Source organism: Halichoeres trimaculatus, unplaced genomic scaffold (assembly GCF_033239565.1).
Source record: "Halichoeres trimaculatus isolate MK-OKI-2021-1 unplaced genomic scaffold, fHalTri1.1 fHalTri1_scaffold_3, whole genome shotgun sequence".
NCBI lineage: Eukaryota > Metazoa > Chordata > Actinopteri > Labriformes > Labridae > Halichoeres > Halichoeres trimaculatus.
In genome coordinates, this window is record NW_027437181.1 from 23,430,254 (window position 1) to 23,444,627 (window position 14,374).

General features: G+C 41.6%; 1 protein-coding gene across 2 annotated transcripts in view; it reads right to left on the reverse strand.

Annotated features, from left to right (window-relative positions):
* unc13c (unc-13 homolog C (C. elegans)) overlaps nucleotides 1-14,374 on the reverse strand; it is a 121,197-nt gene that overhangs the window by 69,575 nt on the left and 37,248 nt on the right. For both annotated transcript variants that reach the window (XM_074665614.1, XM_074665615.1), the window contains exons 10-14: nucleotides 13,257-13,426; nucleotides 10,443-10,558; nucleotides 9,961-10,124; nucleotides 5,231-5,387; nucleotides 4,692-4,760 (exon numbers count right to left, since the gene is read on the reverse strand). In XM_074665614.1, the coding sequence (XP_074521715.1) occupies nucleotides 4,692-4,760; nucleotides 5,231-5,387; nucleotides 9,961-10,124; nucleotides 10,443-10,558; nucleotides 13,257-13,426 (676 nt within the window). The remainder of the gene's footprint in view (nucleotides 1-4,691; nucleotides 4,761-5,230; nucleotides 5,388-9,960; nucleotides 10,125-10,442; nucleotides 10,559-13,256; nucleotides 13,427-14,374) is intronic.

Consider the following 14,374-nt stretch of genomic DNA (forward strand, 5'->3'; position numbering starts at 1 on the left):
TCGTGAGGGTGTGTGATCGACACTGCAGAGCTTTGTTGCAAAAAGTGAACACAGGGACAAATAAAACTAATAGCTGTAAAACTGGGTTGGTTGGTAACTGTTTCTCTTTACTGATCTCTTTTTTTAGACTGCAGCCACAGCGTAATGGCTAAAAGTTTTGAACAAACACAGGGCAACAAGTGGAGCGAGTTCAGGTAATCATGTGGAAAAACAGATCACAAGCTGTCATGCACTGACGGGCACTGGCCCTGAAACTGCAGCAGATCTGCTACAGCCACCTGTGTAAAGGCATGCCCTGAGTGTTTCAGACACAGGTCTATTCAAGTTGCTATAAAGCATTTATAATTTTTCATTCATTAATTTTTTTTTTACGTTTTACATTTTACTATTGAAAGGAAGCATTTTTAAAGCTATTAAAGTGGGTTATTTTCCTTTTTTTATTATACTGTAAGTTATAATCGTGAAAATTAAACTAAATAAATGCTTGAAAATATTTCACTGTGTGTGTCTGATGAATCCATCTCATACAGGAGTTAAACTACTGAAATAAGCTTTCCAGGGGCACCCTTCAGTATTGAGATGCACCTGTGTAGTGCAGCATCATGTTATGCCAAAAATCTTTGAACCGTTGTTGTAGGTTTTTGTACGAACATTGTTTCACGTTTGTTTAGAGGCAGAATGTCACAGGTTTGCAGCTTTGCCTTCTGGCTCTTTTCATTAACTTCAGTCTTTTCTTTTCATTTACAGAAGAGTGGCACATAGGTTCCCTATCACTCTGTGAAATGCAATTCAAGCTTGTCGCTTGTGCTTGGCTTTTCACATTGTCTGTCATAAATTTCAAAGGGCCAGGTCTGGATTATGTCAGTTTTGCTCTGCCAAAAACAAGATTAGCCTGAATACCTGCAACTCAGCAGATGCAGCTTTGTTTTCTGAACATTTTCCTCCTCAAGGAACGAGCAAACTCTCTTTGTCAGCCATGTGAGGCTGAGTGTTTACCTTTGTTGCTCTCTGTGATATATTTTTGTGTATGTGGTGCCTTCAAACTTCAAATGACAGCTCAGTGATACTGAATATGTCAAAATCCAGCAGGTAAAGAATGGTACAACTATTTCTTCTTGTTGTTCTTTTTATGGGAGGAGACAGCAGGAACTTTTGTGCTGTAGAAAGCAACAAGAAGTTGTTTGCATTAAGTAACCTTTTCTCTCACAGCCCAGAGCTGCGTTTTAAGAGAATAGCACACAACTCCCATGGGTGCTTGGTGAACAAACATCACTTTGTATCAAACTGTCCAAACTAAGCCAACAGCACAAATGCCCCTCACAGCGTGCTCTGAATACTCTGATTTTTTTTTTTGTTGTCCAACCCAGAGAAACCTGTAAATCCCGGAGGAGACAGACCGGCTATACAAGGTGTCACTGTGCATCAGAGGCGTTAGAACAAAGTTTAAAGGGAAGAAACGCATATGTTGCAAAATGTAGAATGGCAGCAGTACTCTAGTTTGTTCTGTGCTGATTCAAGCCTTCTGTTTTACAAAAGCAAACTCAATCTCCCTCAGAATGTCATTATGGGGAAATCCATACGGTGAACGGGTGCTGCAGCCAGATCTGAATCTTATTACTGTCCGATAGTGGCAGCTCAGTGGGACTGCTTGAGAAGACTATGAACTGTGTGTGTGTGTGTGTGTGTGTGTGTGTGTGTGTGTGTGTGTGTGTGTGTGTGTGTGTGTGTGTGTGTGTGTGTGTAGACCATTGGTCTGTGGCAGCCTTGACAAGAGAGCAGCAGGGCAGTGCTGGCAGGTGAAGCCGACGCGCTATTCTGTGACTGCTCTCAGTGAACGTGTCATCACCAGACAGCCGGGCCATCGGAAAATAACAGAGGCCATCTCTCCTTCACTTAACCCTCTCACTCCTTTGCTGTCGCCTGCTCACCATGGCTCCTTTCATTCTTCATCTGCCCACCCCCCTCCTTCCAAATCTCATCCCCTCTGCCTCCTCTACCTCTCTCCCCTGCTTGTCTCATCCAACTCTCCTCTTCCCAAATCCTGTTTATCCCTCCCTCACTATTCGCAACTTCATTGTCTATCTCCCTGAAATCCTCTCTTCTTTCTTGGTGTCTACTGGCTGTCCTTCTCTCAACCTCATGTTTTTCTCTCCCTCTCTGTGTGTAGGCAGGCAGCAGGATCTGCAGTTATCAGGGTGTGTCTGTAATCACACGTGGTTTCGCACAGTGAGCCTTAGGACAGAGAAGCTGAAGCAATCACCTACCCAATGACACCTTACCTTCTGTGTCCCATTAAAGGTGAGAGGGTCATCTCTTAGTTACAGGTGACTGTGAAATGCCACCAGCTGTGCAGGCGTGTGGAGATATGTGTATATGTGTGTGTGTTCATGTGTGGAAGAGAAAGATAGAGAGAATAAGAAGTGAGTGCATGTATGTGAAGGTACATGTGCATACAGGGTGAGGCAGGATGTGTGACGGTGTTTGTAACGGTGTGTGTGGTGCCTAACAGGATTAACTCTCCTGGGATTGTTCTGGCAGATTATGTTCTGTATGTCAGGATCTCAATCTGCCTGAGTAGAACACAGAGACCTGGGAGCTGAAGATCTCGGGCAATTACAGATGAATCTCTGCCAGTTAGATTTTAAATAACACCTCGTGTCATGTATTTCAGGTAAGGATCGGACAGCAGATCTTTTAAAGAAACTCCTGATTCAGTGTGAGGTGATTTGATGAGGTGGGCAGTGCTGAGAGAGGTTTGATCTTCATCCAACAAAACAAATTCATTTCTCTTTATATTTCAGTTTTTTAATCCTTTTTATTTAAGCCCAGGTTTTAGTATGTAGGAAGCAGGTGTGTTTTTGTTTTTTAGTCTTAAGAATAGTCCTTGTATTCTGTGGTGGTACTAAAAAAGCAGCTACAAATCACAGAGCTACCAGCATCAATAAGCGCTAAAAAAAACAACATGCAGTGGCAGCAGTGAGCTTTGTGCACGCTGACAGCATGTACCCCTGCGACGGCTCAAAAGGGTGACAGCAGTTTATGTCAAACACAAACAGTATGGATATAAAAGGTAAACCAGAAAATTCTCCACGCACAGCAGCACACAAAGTCTGATAACAGATGACGCCTGCTATGCATCATTCAGTGACAATCACCTGGCATACTACCATGAAGAATGAACCCAAAGCATCAAACAAATGGACCAGAGAGTGTGAGCAAAGCAAAGGAGGTGAAACAGCATGTAACCTGTTTATGAAGAACATAAAAACCTTCTTTGTAAGTGTGAAGAAAAATAAAATAAAAAAAAATCTTACCATAATGCAAAGCAGGTGAGCACTGCCAATATACTTAGACAAAAACAGATCCTGAACCAAAGACTTGATAACAGTGAGTTAATACACACCGCTGTGTTCTTCAAGCTGTTTCTATAGGCTGTTCTGCCTCATTGCAGCAGACACATAGTTTGTATATTCAGTGGTTTAGCTCCCCACTCCCCACTGAGCCCCACTTGAGTCTTGCTGCAGTATGTATGTTTAAGCAGCAGCCAGCAGTTAATAATGAAGCTTCTGACCTTGGCAGCTGCAGATTAATCACCGACATGTAAGGTGTGTCTTTTGAGTTAAATAAAACATGCACAGCAGGGGACGATCATCGGGCAAATGTAAGGAGCACTCCAGTATGTAGGCTGTAACAGGCTCTTAAAAACACATTAATATTTTCAAAAGCTAACTAATTATTAACCTGAAGATTCTGTAGCTTGCACTTACGCATACTCGAGAGCAGGGCGCCAGTGTGACCCAGCAGTTAGGTCACGCACCTGCGTTGAGTCCAACCTGTGACCTCTTCTCCCCATGTCACTCCCCACTCTCGCCCTGTTTCCTGCTTTGCCCACTGCCCTGTCTTCTCTGCCTGACTTATGTCTGAGAGTAAAGCCAAGTTTACAGATGTTTACAAGTTGCCCAATGCCCTAAATCCATGAACCACTATGGCAGACAGAGTGCTGGACACTCACTACAGGCTCTATTTTATTGGACCATGAGGACCAATATTTCTAAGAGGCTGATGGACCCCCTGACTTATCTCCTGGTTATCAATATTTATGTGCCTGGCTACACCCCTTCAGTCACACAATTCATTTTAAAAGCAATGTGTCCAGTAGGTTCTGCCTGTGTTGAACAACAGCTTATAAAGTAAAGATGTGTGCATTAATGTGAACATATCAGTTTATTTCTGTTGTCCATGGTGACATTTTTCAAGTCTTGAGCTTATACTAGCTACATTTATGGAAGAAGTCTCAAAGCTTTAAATAAATCTGAAGTGTCCATCTGATATTGTTAATACGACAGACACATGACTGAAACACATGACATTCTCAAATGTCATTCCTTGAAGACATCATCATGACATTTACCTCATCGTTACTGCCCTGTATTTATCAGGAAATCTTTGAACCTGGCATTCGTTTTCACCTCACCCACTGATTCATTTCACTCTCAACAGATATGAATAAACCTTAATATTCTAACCAAATACTCAAGATAGTAGGCAACAGGTAACATATACAGAAACTTTGTTTCACGAAAATGAGCGCTGCTCCTGTGAAATAAAGTCAAGTGTACCAAACTTTACAATGTTAGGGCTGACGACAAACATGGAGAGGAAACACACAACATGCAAAGAGTCTCACATACCCGGTATTTGGAGAGGTCGATCCTCAGTGAGTTATGCAGCTGGTCCAGTAGTTTGACAAATTTCTCCCTCTGTCAGGAGGAGAATTCCATAATTCAGGTCAGAGCGTCACCACACCCCAAGTATTGTGTGTAAAAATTTATAACACTGCATGGTTGGAAGCGTTGCAATATGCCCACAGTGATTCATTTTTACTTCCTGGAAGGGAATTTAATAGTAATGCTAGATTGCCAGACTTAGCTTACTGCTTGCAAATATTATTTGATGCCTTACAACATTAGCTTATTAAAAGTTTAATTGTAAGGACTGGCAACCTCTGGGTTTTTGTTGGCGTCAAACACCCAAATACCTCCAGACAAATAACTCTATTCAAGAATGATGGCAGAGAGTGGTCACCTCAAAATTTAATACAAAACTTGAGGACAGCATCAGATGTCATGTTACCCTGACTGGAAAACCTCAACAAGCCTCATTTTCACTAAGAGTCACTGCCGTCGTCTCCCTGGATGTCAGGCTACAAGACAATAATAGGTGCACTTACCCCGAAGTTAGAGGCAGCAAATCGGTCAGAGGCTGAGGCTGTGGTTGTGGTGGTGGTGGTGGTGTGGGCGAAGTATGCGTTTATATTAGCAAGCAGGTTGCTCATCACTGCTGGCACACCGGGACACATGTATTTGGCGGACAGACAGGAAAAGTGCCTGCAACAAGGAAACAAACACATCTGTTGTGGATAAACTGCATAAAAAGCGAGTAGTGGAAGTTTAATACTTTAGTATTTTTAGGAATAGAAAAAAATTGGAGCATAAGAAAAAACAGAACACAATTGTAGTAGTAAAGAAGAGTGTCTCTCAAACAAATGGCTAAAAAAAATGTTCTGTTTCCTGATTCATCTGAGCAAATATCCTGTGGTACAATAGATTTTCATTATTTTCAACTTCTGGCTGCTGAAGAGAGAACTAAATTTTAGCGTTCCTATGATTGGCGATCTGTTGCAAATGATGTCATTAATCACAGCCGTATAACCTGTACTACTACTGGCACAAGGCTGCACCAGTAGATATAATAGATGGAGGTAGGTTCTTAAGTGAATCCTGTGGGATCCCCATCATATCGACAGGGACAGAAAAGAGAAATTATAATCTTACTGTTTAACATAAATGTGAGATACCGCAGGGGAAAACATAAACATGGTTTGTGTATTATCTGATGTAAGAGCTTCCCTCTGAATCCACATACAGAACAAACTGGATCTCAATCTTATGATATGCTCTAAATATACACATGGCACATCTCCCAGCTGAGGGACTTCCACTGTTTCCACCTTGATGTTTTCTGTTTAAACAAATCTCCCACTCAGTTCTCCAGCATCTCCAGCGTCTTTTAACCTTGGACCCCACATAATGAAAGATGCTCCTTGTATTAGCACTTCAGTTTTGCAAAGAATTTGCTCTCTCCCTTCCCTCCTCCACTCACACAGACACACATCTGCAGCAGCACTACCCAGCAGTAATTAAGTGCTGGAGCCTAAGAGGCCTGGTTTGAGCAGGAATCTCTGCCTGACTGAAGAGCATATGCCCCTGTTGGCACCTCACACTGCTGCCTCACAAGCCATGAGGAATTCCCCCTGTACTGCGTAATCCACTATGGCCATCACACTGGTTACCTTATCTAAGCCCATTCACAAAGGACACAAAAGATCATGTAAGGCTCAAACATCCAAATGATAAAAAGGATACTGTATAGCTGTAATAATCTGTATGTTTAATGCAGCAAACAATTATGTACACAGGCTTGTTTCTCAGCCTCCAGTGTGACCAGAGGCAACTAAACATCTGGAGGCAGTGGATTCCTCTTACAGTAAAGGTGCTTGAGAGCTTAAAAAGCAGGTGGGGCTTTAAAAACACATCATTTGCTCAGGGCTTAAGGTGAAATCTGTAGAAAAACAGATTTCAGTGTAATCTGCTTAGTTTTTATTGACTGACTTAATCTGAACTCTTATTACCTTGATAACAGGGATGTGTACCTTTCACATATGAAATGATACGGTACCAATGCACGGTGCCTGGCAATGGGTATCAGTATTCAATGGTACCAATTTTTGGTTATTTTTTGTGTTGATGTGGTAAAAAGTATCAATTTGTTTAACAATAAAATTTAATGATTTTTTTTAATTTAACATATTTATACTTCGATGATTAATCTTATAATGCTGTGTTCAGGTCCAGCATGGAAAACCGCCTACTCTTCCACAAGCATGCATTTAGGTACCTTAAAGGGCAACTCTGTTTTTTTGACACCTGGACATTATTTGTAGGTGTGTGCATGCTCATATACTCACTCAGACAAACATCGTGCAGCTCGGAGTCCTTCAGAAGTTATTTAGATCCAACCAATTTTAGCCGCACTTAGCAAGGGCCACGGCAAGGGAGCTTCAGCGCAGGACATAATCTCTGCAAAATGGCTCATTTTTTATCGCTATATTTTTTCATCCATCGCTATCAATCGTTATCACAAACTCACTCCTCTTCTGTTGCCATAGGCGAACACTGTCCACAAGCGCACCACCAGTTTGCATTGAGTCGTGGACGTGCTCCTGTTTGTTGTTCTCGAGCCAGCTCTTCGTCTCTCTCCCTCTGCATCCTTCTTTCATGTAGCTCCTCGTCCGTACTCAGGCTCAAACCGGTAAGGACAACCGTCAAACCTTTGTTTACCTGGTCAGCTCTGGGTCAGCTGACCCACCTGAAGACGGTAGACAAGCTGACTTTATGTTAACAGTGGCGATGGATGAAAAAATATAGCCGAAATGAGCGATTTTGCAGAGATTATGTCCTGCGCTGAAGCTCCCTTGCCGTGGCCCCCGCTAAGTGCGGCTAATATCGGTTGGATCTAAATAACTTCTGAAGGACTCCTAGCTGCACGATGTTTGTCTGAGAGAGTATATGAGCATGCACACACCCATAAATAAGGTCCAGGTGTCTAAAAAAACGGAGTTGCCCTTTAACATGGTACCTTTTGATTTTTTGTGAATCGGTACCCGGTACTTTTGACAGAATTCAGTCGATACCTGTAAAAGTACCTAATTCAGTACCCATCCCTTCTTGATAACAAATTTTATTCAATGTGGTCAAATGTTAACCAATCACATCTACACCTTTGATACTAAAGGAAACAAAGGTTTGATGATACATTGGAACAGAAATGAAGCTATGCAATCAAATGTTAGCTATTAATATTTTCATAATGATAAATTTAGAAGTGTCATTCATGATGGAGATTAAATTTGGAGGAATTTAAAACTAAGAACATTGAGCACACTAAATTGTTGGTTCATGAAGCAAAATTCCCAGAGAAAAGAGAAGCAGTGTGGGGTAATGACTACTGATTTACTCCCCCTCCTGAGTGCAGCTCCTGCACACATGCACGCAAATGTGCACACACTCACAAATAGAAACACAAACATGTTCTCATCGGGAAGCCTATTTAATTACTCTGCTTTCAGCCTCCAAATTACCAAGGAGCACTTGGGGTTAGGCGAGCAAAGAGGGTAATGCAAAGAGAGTGATGATGGCATCCGCTGAATTCCCATGGTGCTTTTAGAGCTGGATCTCAAGAGCCAATTTTCAAGAGTAGGACATTGCTCCTCCTGGTTTAAGCCTGGCTTGGATTACACTAGTAAACCAGCTGAACCAGGCACAATTTCACAAGCCAATTTATGATCATAGATAGCCAAGGGGCAACGAGGAAAAAGGATGAATGAAACTGTGGTGGGAGGTAGGGAGTGGTGATAGAGTGAGATGAAGAAAAGTGAATACGAGGGAGGGAGGTGTTGGGGGTGATGTGCAGAGGGGAGAGTGAGTCTTCACAGCTGCTGTGATTTATGCAGCCATCATGTTCAGAGTGACTGGGAGTCAAGGCTCTATGATGAAGAAAACGAGAAGGTAGGGTCCTTCATAAATTCCTGATGAAGCATAGTAAGCGCTGAGCTCACACAAGGTTCAGATCTGAAGTATTAACTCCGTCTGACAAAACTTCACATGCTGTAATACTCCATCACACTTAAACAACAGTTTATCACACAGCACCCAAGCAATAAAATATGAAACTACATCTGTGGATACATGTTTGCTCTGAGACACTTCTTAGTTATGTGGACGTAGTAGCAGCCTTGAAACAGCAATATGAGGCTTTACAGGGCTCAGCAAGAGACACAATCACAGATGAGCTGATGTGGGATATGGAGGCTGAGATGGGATCATTGGATCAGATAGAAAAGAAGATGTTAGGGATCAAGTATGCTTGAAGCCTGGTAAGAAATATGGCATTCAGACACCAGGGTGTTGCAGAGCTTTCTGTCATCCAAAGTCTCACTGGTTCCAGTTTGCCATGGGCATTAAAAGCATAATTATTTCAAGTTGTTGCATTTACTGCATTTCTTAAAACCGATATCACATATGCGAAAACAGCCAAATGTAGCGCTGCTTCTTCACTGTACATGCAAAAGTGTTAGCAGTGCCTTTCATTCAATTTGCCCACACAATCTGTGCGTAATTAGATTCTGATTTACTAAGGCAGCAGCTAATTACATAGCCAGCTACTGGGACTGCTCAACAAGCGAATTCTGCACCAGATGGAGAGCTTGAAAAGGTGCACTTTAGTGATGCAATTTGAGCTCTTTAAACAATAGCTCACACAGAAATCAGCGCATGGTAATGCTTATTAGCTCATTATTACTCACTGAATCATATCCAGTCTTATAAGAACTCGTGATATATGAATACCAGTTGGTAAACATTTTTAGTCCAGCAAAGTCTTAAACTTAAATTTATGGTTGTTTCTGTGTTGATGAGTGAAGACAAACATCAAGACGGCGCTGTTTGACCAGGATCAGTGATGAGTGTTTTCTTTTCAGGTGTTATAGTTTTACCTGTGTCTACGTTTGTGTGTTAACCAGAGAGAGATACTGACAATTATAGATGGACAGGGTCACAGAAGTGCGGGGAGACACAGAGAGAAGGAAATGAGACTGTTTGAGTGTGTCCATGATCAATGTGACCAAGGCAGGTTAGGGTTTTTTCTAGGAGACCAACAATTAATCAATCAAACCAGAAGGGCTCAATAGTTCTCCAAGGTCCGATTCTGCTGAGGAGACATCTTTACTACTCCTCTCCTCCTCCAGCTCTCCTTCTCTCTTATCCTTCCTTCCTCCACTCTGCCGAATGAGACACTGACAGATTGTTGAGGTAAAAGGCCATAGATCAGGGTGGTACTAACGTCATAGCCTGATAGATGGACTCCACTCCGTATCTCATGGCGAACTCGTCCACTATCTCCTGAGACACGTCGTCAAAGTAGACTTTCCACGCTTCGTCCCCTTTCACCTTCGGGATCTTCACTACGCCGCCGTTCTTTACCTCGGTCAGGCAGTGGAACAGGTTCTGTGAGTGGCACGAGAGATAAGAAGGAGGTGGTTACAGTGATGAAGCACAGTGTCACAACAAGTAATAAAATACAGGTTTTTTTTTTTTTTTTGAGACATGCACCAGCAAACAAAAACCCTTATCAAAGCTGAAGGAATCTCAACATCTTCTTCAGTAACCGCAAGATTACTTTGTTTGCTTTCCAATAAAATCACCAAGGATGACGTTTTCTTCAGTAACTTTCTTTGAAAGCTTTATGCTTAACTTCACTAAAGTGAAGAGTGAAGCTCAGTAGGAACTAATCATGCCAGAGTTTAATCTCATTACAACGCTTACCTCATGTAAACAGGTGTATTGGCCATGAGGAGGAACCACATTCTCCTCTCCTTTCATCTCCACGCTGATCTTGAGTCTGATGGCACCCGATACGGCAGACTTATCCGTCCTTTTATCTGCAACACAGAAACAACTGTGTTTAATCACGACTGAGGGCTAACATCAGCACCTGGTGCTACCAAAGTGATTCACCTCAAACCAGGAAAGCTAACCACCCTACCATATACTTAAATACCTGACCTGGTCTAGAGCAGGTTATTTTTGAGCAAAAGGATCATATCATAGAAACTTCAGACCAATCACAGAAACTGGAACACAGAGGTCAGTGAGTGAGCTGATCTGTTAAATGTTGTTTCTGTTAAAGAGAGTCAATTATTCAGCTGTCCTGATGTAGTCCTACAACAGATGCTGGTCAAAGAACTGAAATGTGTTTGTAGCTAAAAGATGAGGTGTTTTAAGATTATTTTTATTCTCATTTTGATCAAATCCACACCTCTTTATTTGATACTGTCAGAACTGCAGCTGAAAAAACATCTAAAACTATCAGACAAGCCACAAGAAAACATCTGTGCCATGAGTGAAATACAGGGCATCAAGCTAAATCCTTTAATCTATTGTGCTCTATGGGAAAGAAATATAAGCCTGAATAAGCAAAACAATATTTTGCAATATTTCTTCTTCTGCATTTTGCAAATGTGTGTTTGACTCTGTATATCACTTTTATCATAGTTTGACTGATGACAGACTTTAGTGTGTCTGTGATTGGTTACATTCTGCATATGCTCAATTCATCTTTTTGTGAGTATGTTTGTAAAGATCGTGGGATGCTTTATCAGGATGGTTAATAGCTCTGTGTGACGACTAAGCTGGATCTCATTTGTTAGGTAAGTGAAGCCACATGACCAATTTTATTTATACAGCTCTTTCTGGCTACCTGCCAATTCAAAAGCATTCCACAAGACATAAAAGTGATTGTTAAAAAAGGTCAACACAACCCAGTAAATAACAACCTTTAACTTTTCTGAATGTCTCCCTCCATTCTCTGACTTTCCAAACAATAAATGCAAAAATGCCTGTATACAGAATATACTGTATAATACAAAATACCATAGACCTCGTGTTCTGAGCAACTTTTTTCTGCAATATCTGACACTGCTTCACAGTGTATGCAGGTAAATACTGACAAATTATTTTGCTAAATGTGGCTAACATTAGCAGAGCTAGCATCACCAGCTGGTTAGCCTATACACGCCTGTGCTTGTTATAAACCATTCCAGTTAATTTAACTGCAAGAAGTCAATAAATAAGTATCTTGATCCAAATATTGCCAAATTGCACCGAGCTATGAGATGACATCTGTCATCAGTGCTTGTTTACAACTAGACAGGAGTGCATTATAGTTTCATGACAGTTGCAGTTTATTGGAGCTACAGCCCTGACCAGTGGTGGTAGCAGCACAAACACAACATATGGTTGGAGATAAAGGCCAGCTAATAACAATAATATTGAGATTTCATTCAACAAATTAAAAGTTCTGGTGCTGACTAATCAGAATGACAACATATTTGTTTAGTCGACTAAATACACTCATTCCTGATCAAAATAGCTGGTAAGTATTTGCTGAGTTTGTTCTGTACTCTCACTTTATATGGACTACACTGTTTCCTGCATGCTCACAAACAGCCACACAAGCACAGAGACAAAGATACAGGCACACACTCCTGGCAGGCCTGAGATCTAATGACTCCACAGCTGATGGGGTTTGCTGCAGATTTTAAATGCTCTTGTGTATAACTCATCTCCACTGAGTCAAATGAGTGATGCTCCTCTCAACAGCCAGTTGGTCAAGAGACAGACAAGTGAAAAATAATAATGTGACAAAGCAAAAGTGATGTAAACACAAAGGGCCTGTTTGAAGTGGAGCTGAAGTGGCTTGGAGAGGAGAGCCGCTAGAGGGTTGGACACCCACACCAGCAAAGGCCTGTTTAAACATTCATTGTGAACATTTAAAAAGGCACAGAGCAGCAGCGGTGGGCACAAATTGCCTCTTTTCAGCAAAAGAGGGAAACAAAAACAGAACCCACTGGTCATAATACTACAACCAACTGGGAGGGTATCATTAAGGTGACAGTCATGCAGCATAGAGGAAAACGTGATGTATAAAAAAGCAACAGTTAAAGAGTCAGAACTGATTGCTACAGTACCCAAATTCACAAGTGTCTACGGCTTCTTGCCACAGAGGTAATAGAGGCAGTCTTTAAAATACTTTGCTTGTTTTGTATCAACCACTAATAAGTCCATTGTACTAGCAGAGATACGTTTGTGGTTCAGCTTCTTGGATGTGATGGTTGTAGTTTCTGACGGCCAAAAAAGAGGCAACTTCAAGCCAAAATTGGTATTTGATATATCTTTTCTTTTAGCCGTTTTTGGGAATAATATTCAAGGGATAATAAAAACATGTAAGTCACAGCCCTGCTGTCAAGCTCCAATAGCTGGCATCAGGAGACCAGAGTGATTTGTGGTCTTGTTCCCTTTTTTATCATACTGGTGGAAATCACAGTTTGGCAACATAAAACAGCTTTTAACTCAGGCAGCTCTTCCAGCTCAGCTTGTTTTCAGACCATCTTTAACATCTGATAGGTTTGGCACTCTTGATATTGTGATAGTCAAGGACACAGATATCATATTTGCTTTTGATTACAATTATAGATAAATAAATCACTGACTCACATAAAGTGAACACATCTAAGGATCATGATAACTGTTCATCACTATCTCCAGTATGAAGACACAACCATACAACAAGCAGCTTACCTAGATTGTACCAGACATCCATCTCTCCACTGAGAGTGCGGACCTCAATGATGGTCTGGCCCAGGAAATCATCCGACTCCCGCTTGAAGTGCTGCTTCACCCGTGACTTGATGTCATCATCTTCATCCCACACACGCACCTTGATGCGGTCGGTGGCGTTGTGACATTCACTGCAATTTGGACAAATTGTGGCAGGTCAGAACAACCACAACAATGTGGACGACAACAACAGCATATTCAGTGACAGCTCATCAGGTTGGGTTATTCAGTGGAGCGGAAAACTAAATGCCCATTTCAAGCATAAAAAAAAAGGTTCAGACACACACATACACACACTATGTAACATATGGAGTACAATTCTTGCCTTAGTTCAATGAGGAAATGTGTGTAAGTGTGCACACATGGGTGTGTCTGAGTGAGCGTGCATGCAAAGTGTGTATAAGGAGAAGGGCTCTCTGCCTGTAAGGAAGAATTACCCTAAGACATTGTATGACCTTTACTCTGTATATACATGTGTAAATGTATGCATTTTTTCCCCCTCCTGGTGCACGCTGAAATCATCAGGAAATGGCTCATTGCAGCATTCAAAGTAAGGATTATTTATTTGTGAAAGCTTAATGTCCATCTCCTTGGTCCCTTTTTGCATCAGTGCAGCTGACAGACGTTTCACAATAATGACTCCGCTAAATAGAACAGAGGTGGCCAAAGCACTCAGCTTCAGATGGGGTCAGACTGTTCAGCACTGGAATTAAAACCGACAGATTACATTTTGTTCTAATGACATCTTGGGTGCGACAGCCAGAGAAACACTATCTACAGTATTTTTTTAACTAATCCCTATGCGGGGGAAGCACTGGCTGCTGCTGCTGCTGCTGCTGCACTAGTATGGGATTTTACTCTCTGCCAAGCACACAGTAATGTATCGCTCTATTAATCTACATCCCTGTAGTAATGGGAAAGAGTTTTATTACAGCCACCACTGGAGTCTCATTACAGGTGTGGAGCTTTGTTTGTAACTTGCATAGGATAGACATAAACACAAAGGAACACACATTTATATAAAGTCCAATATATGCAAGTTCCAGTAAGTTTTTGCCACAATAAAAAGTATAATAAAT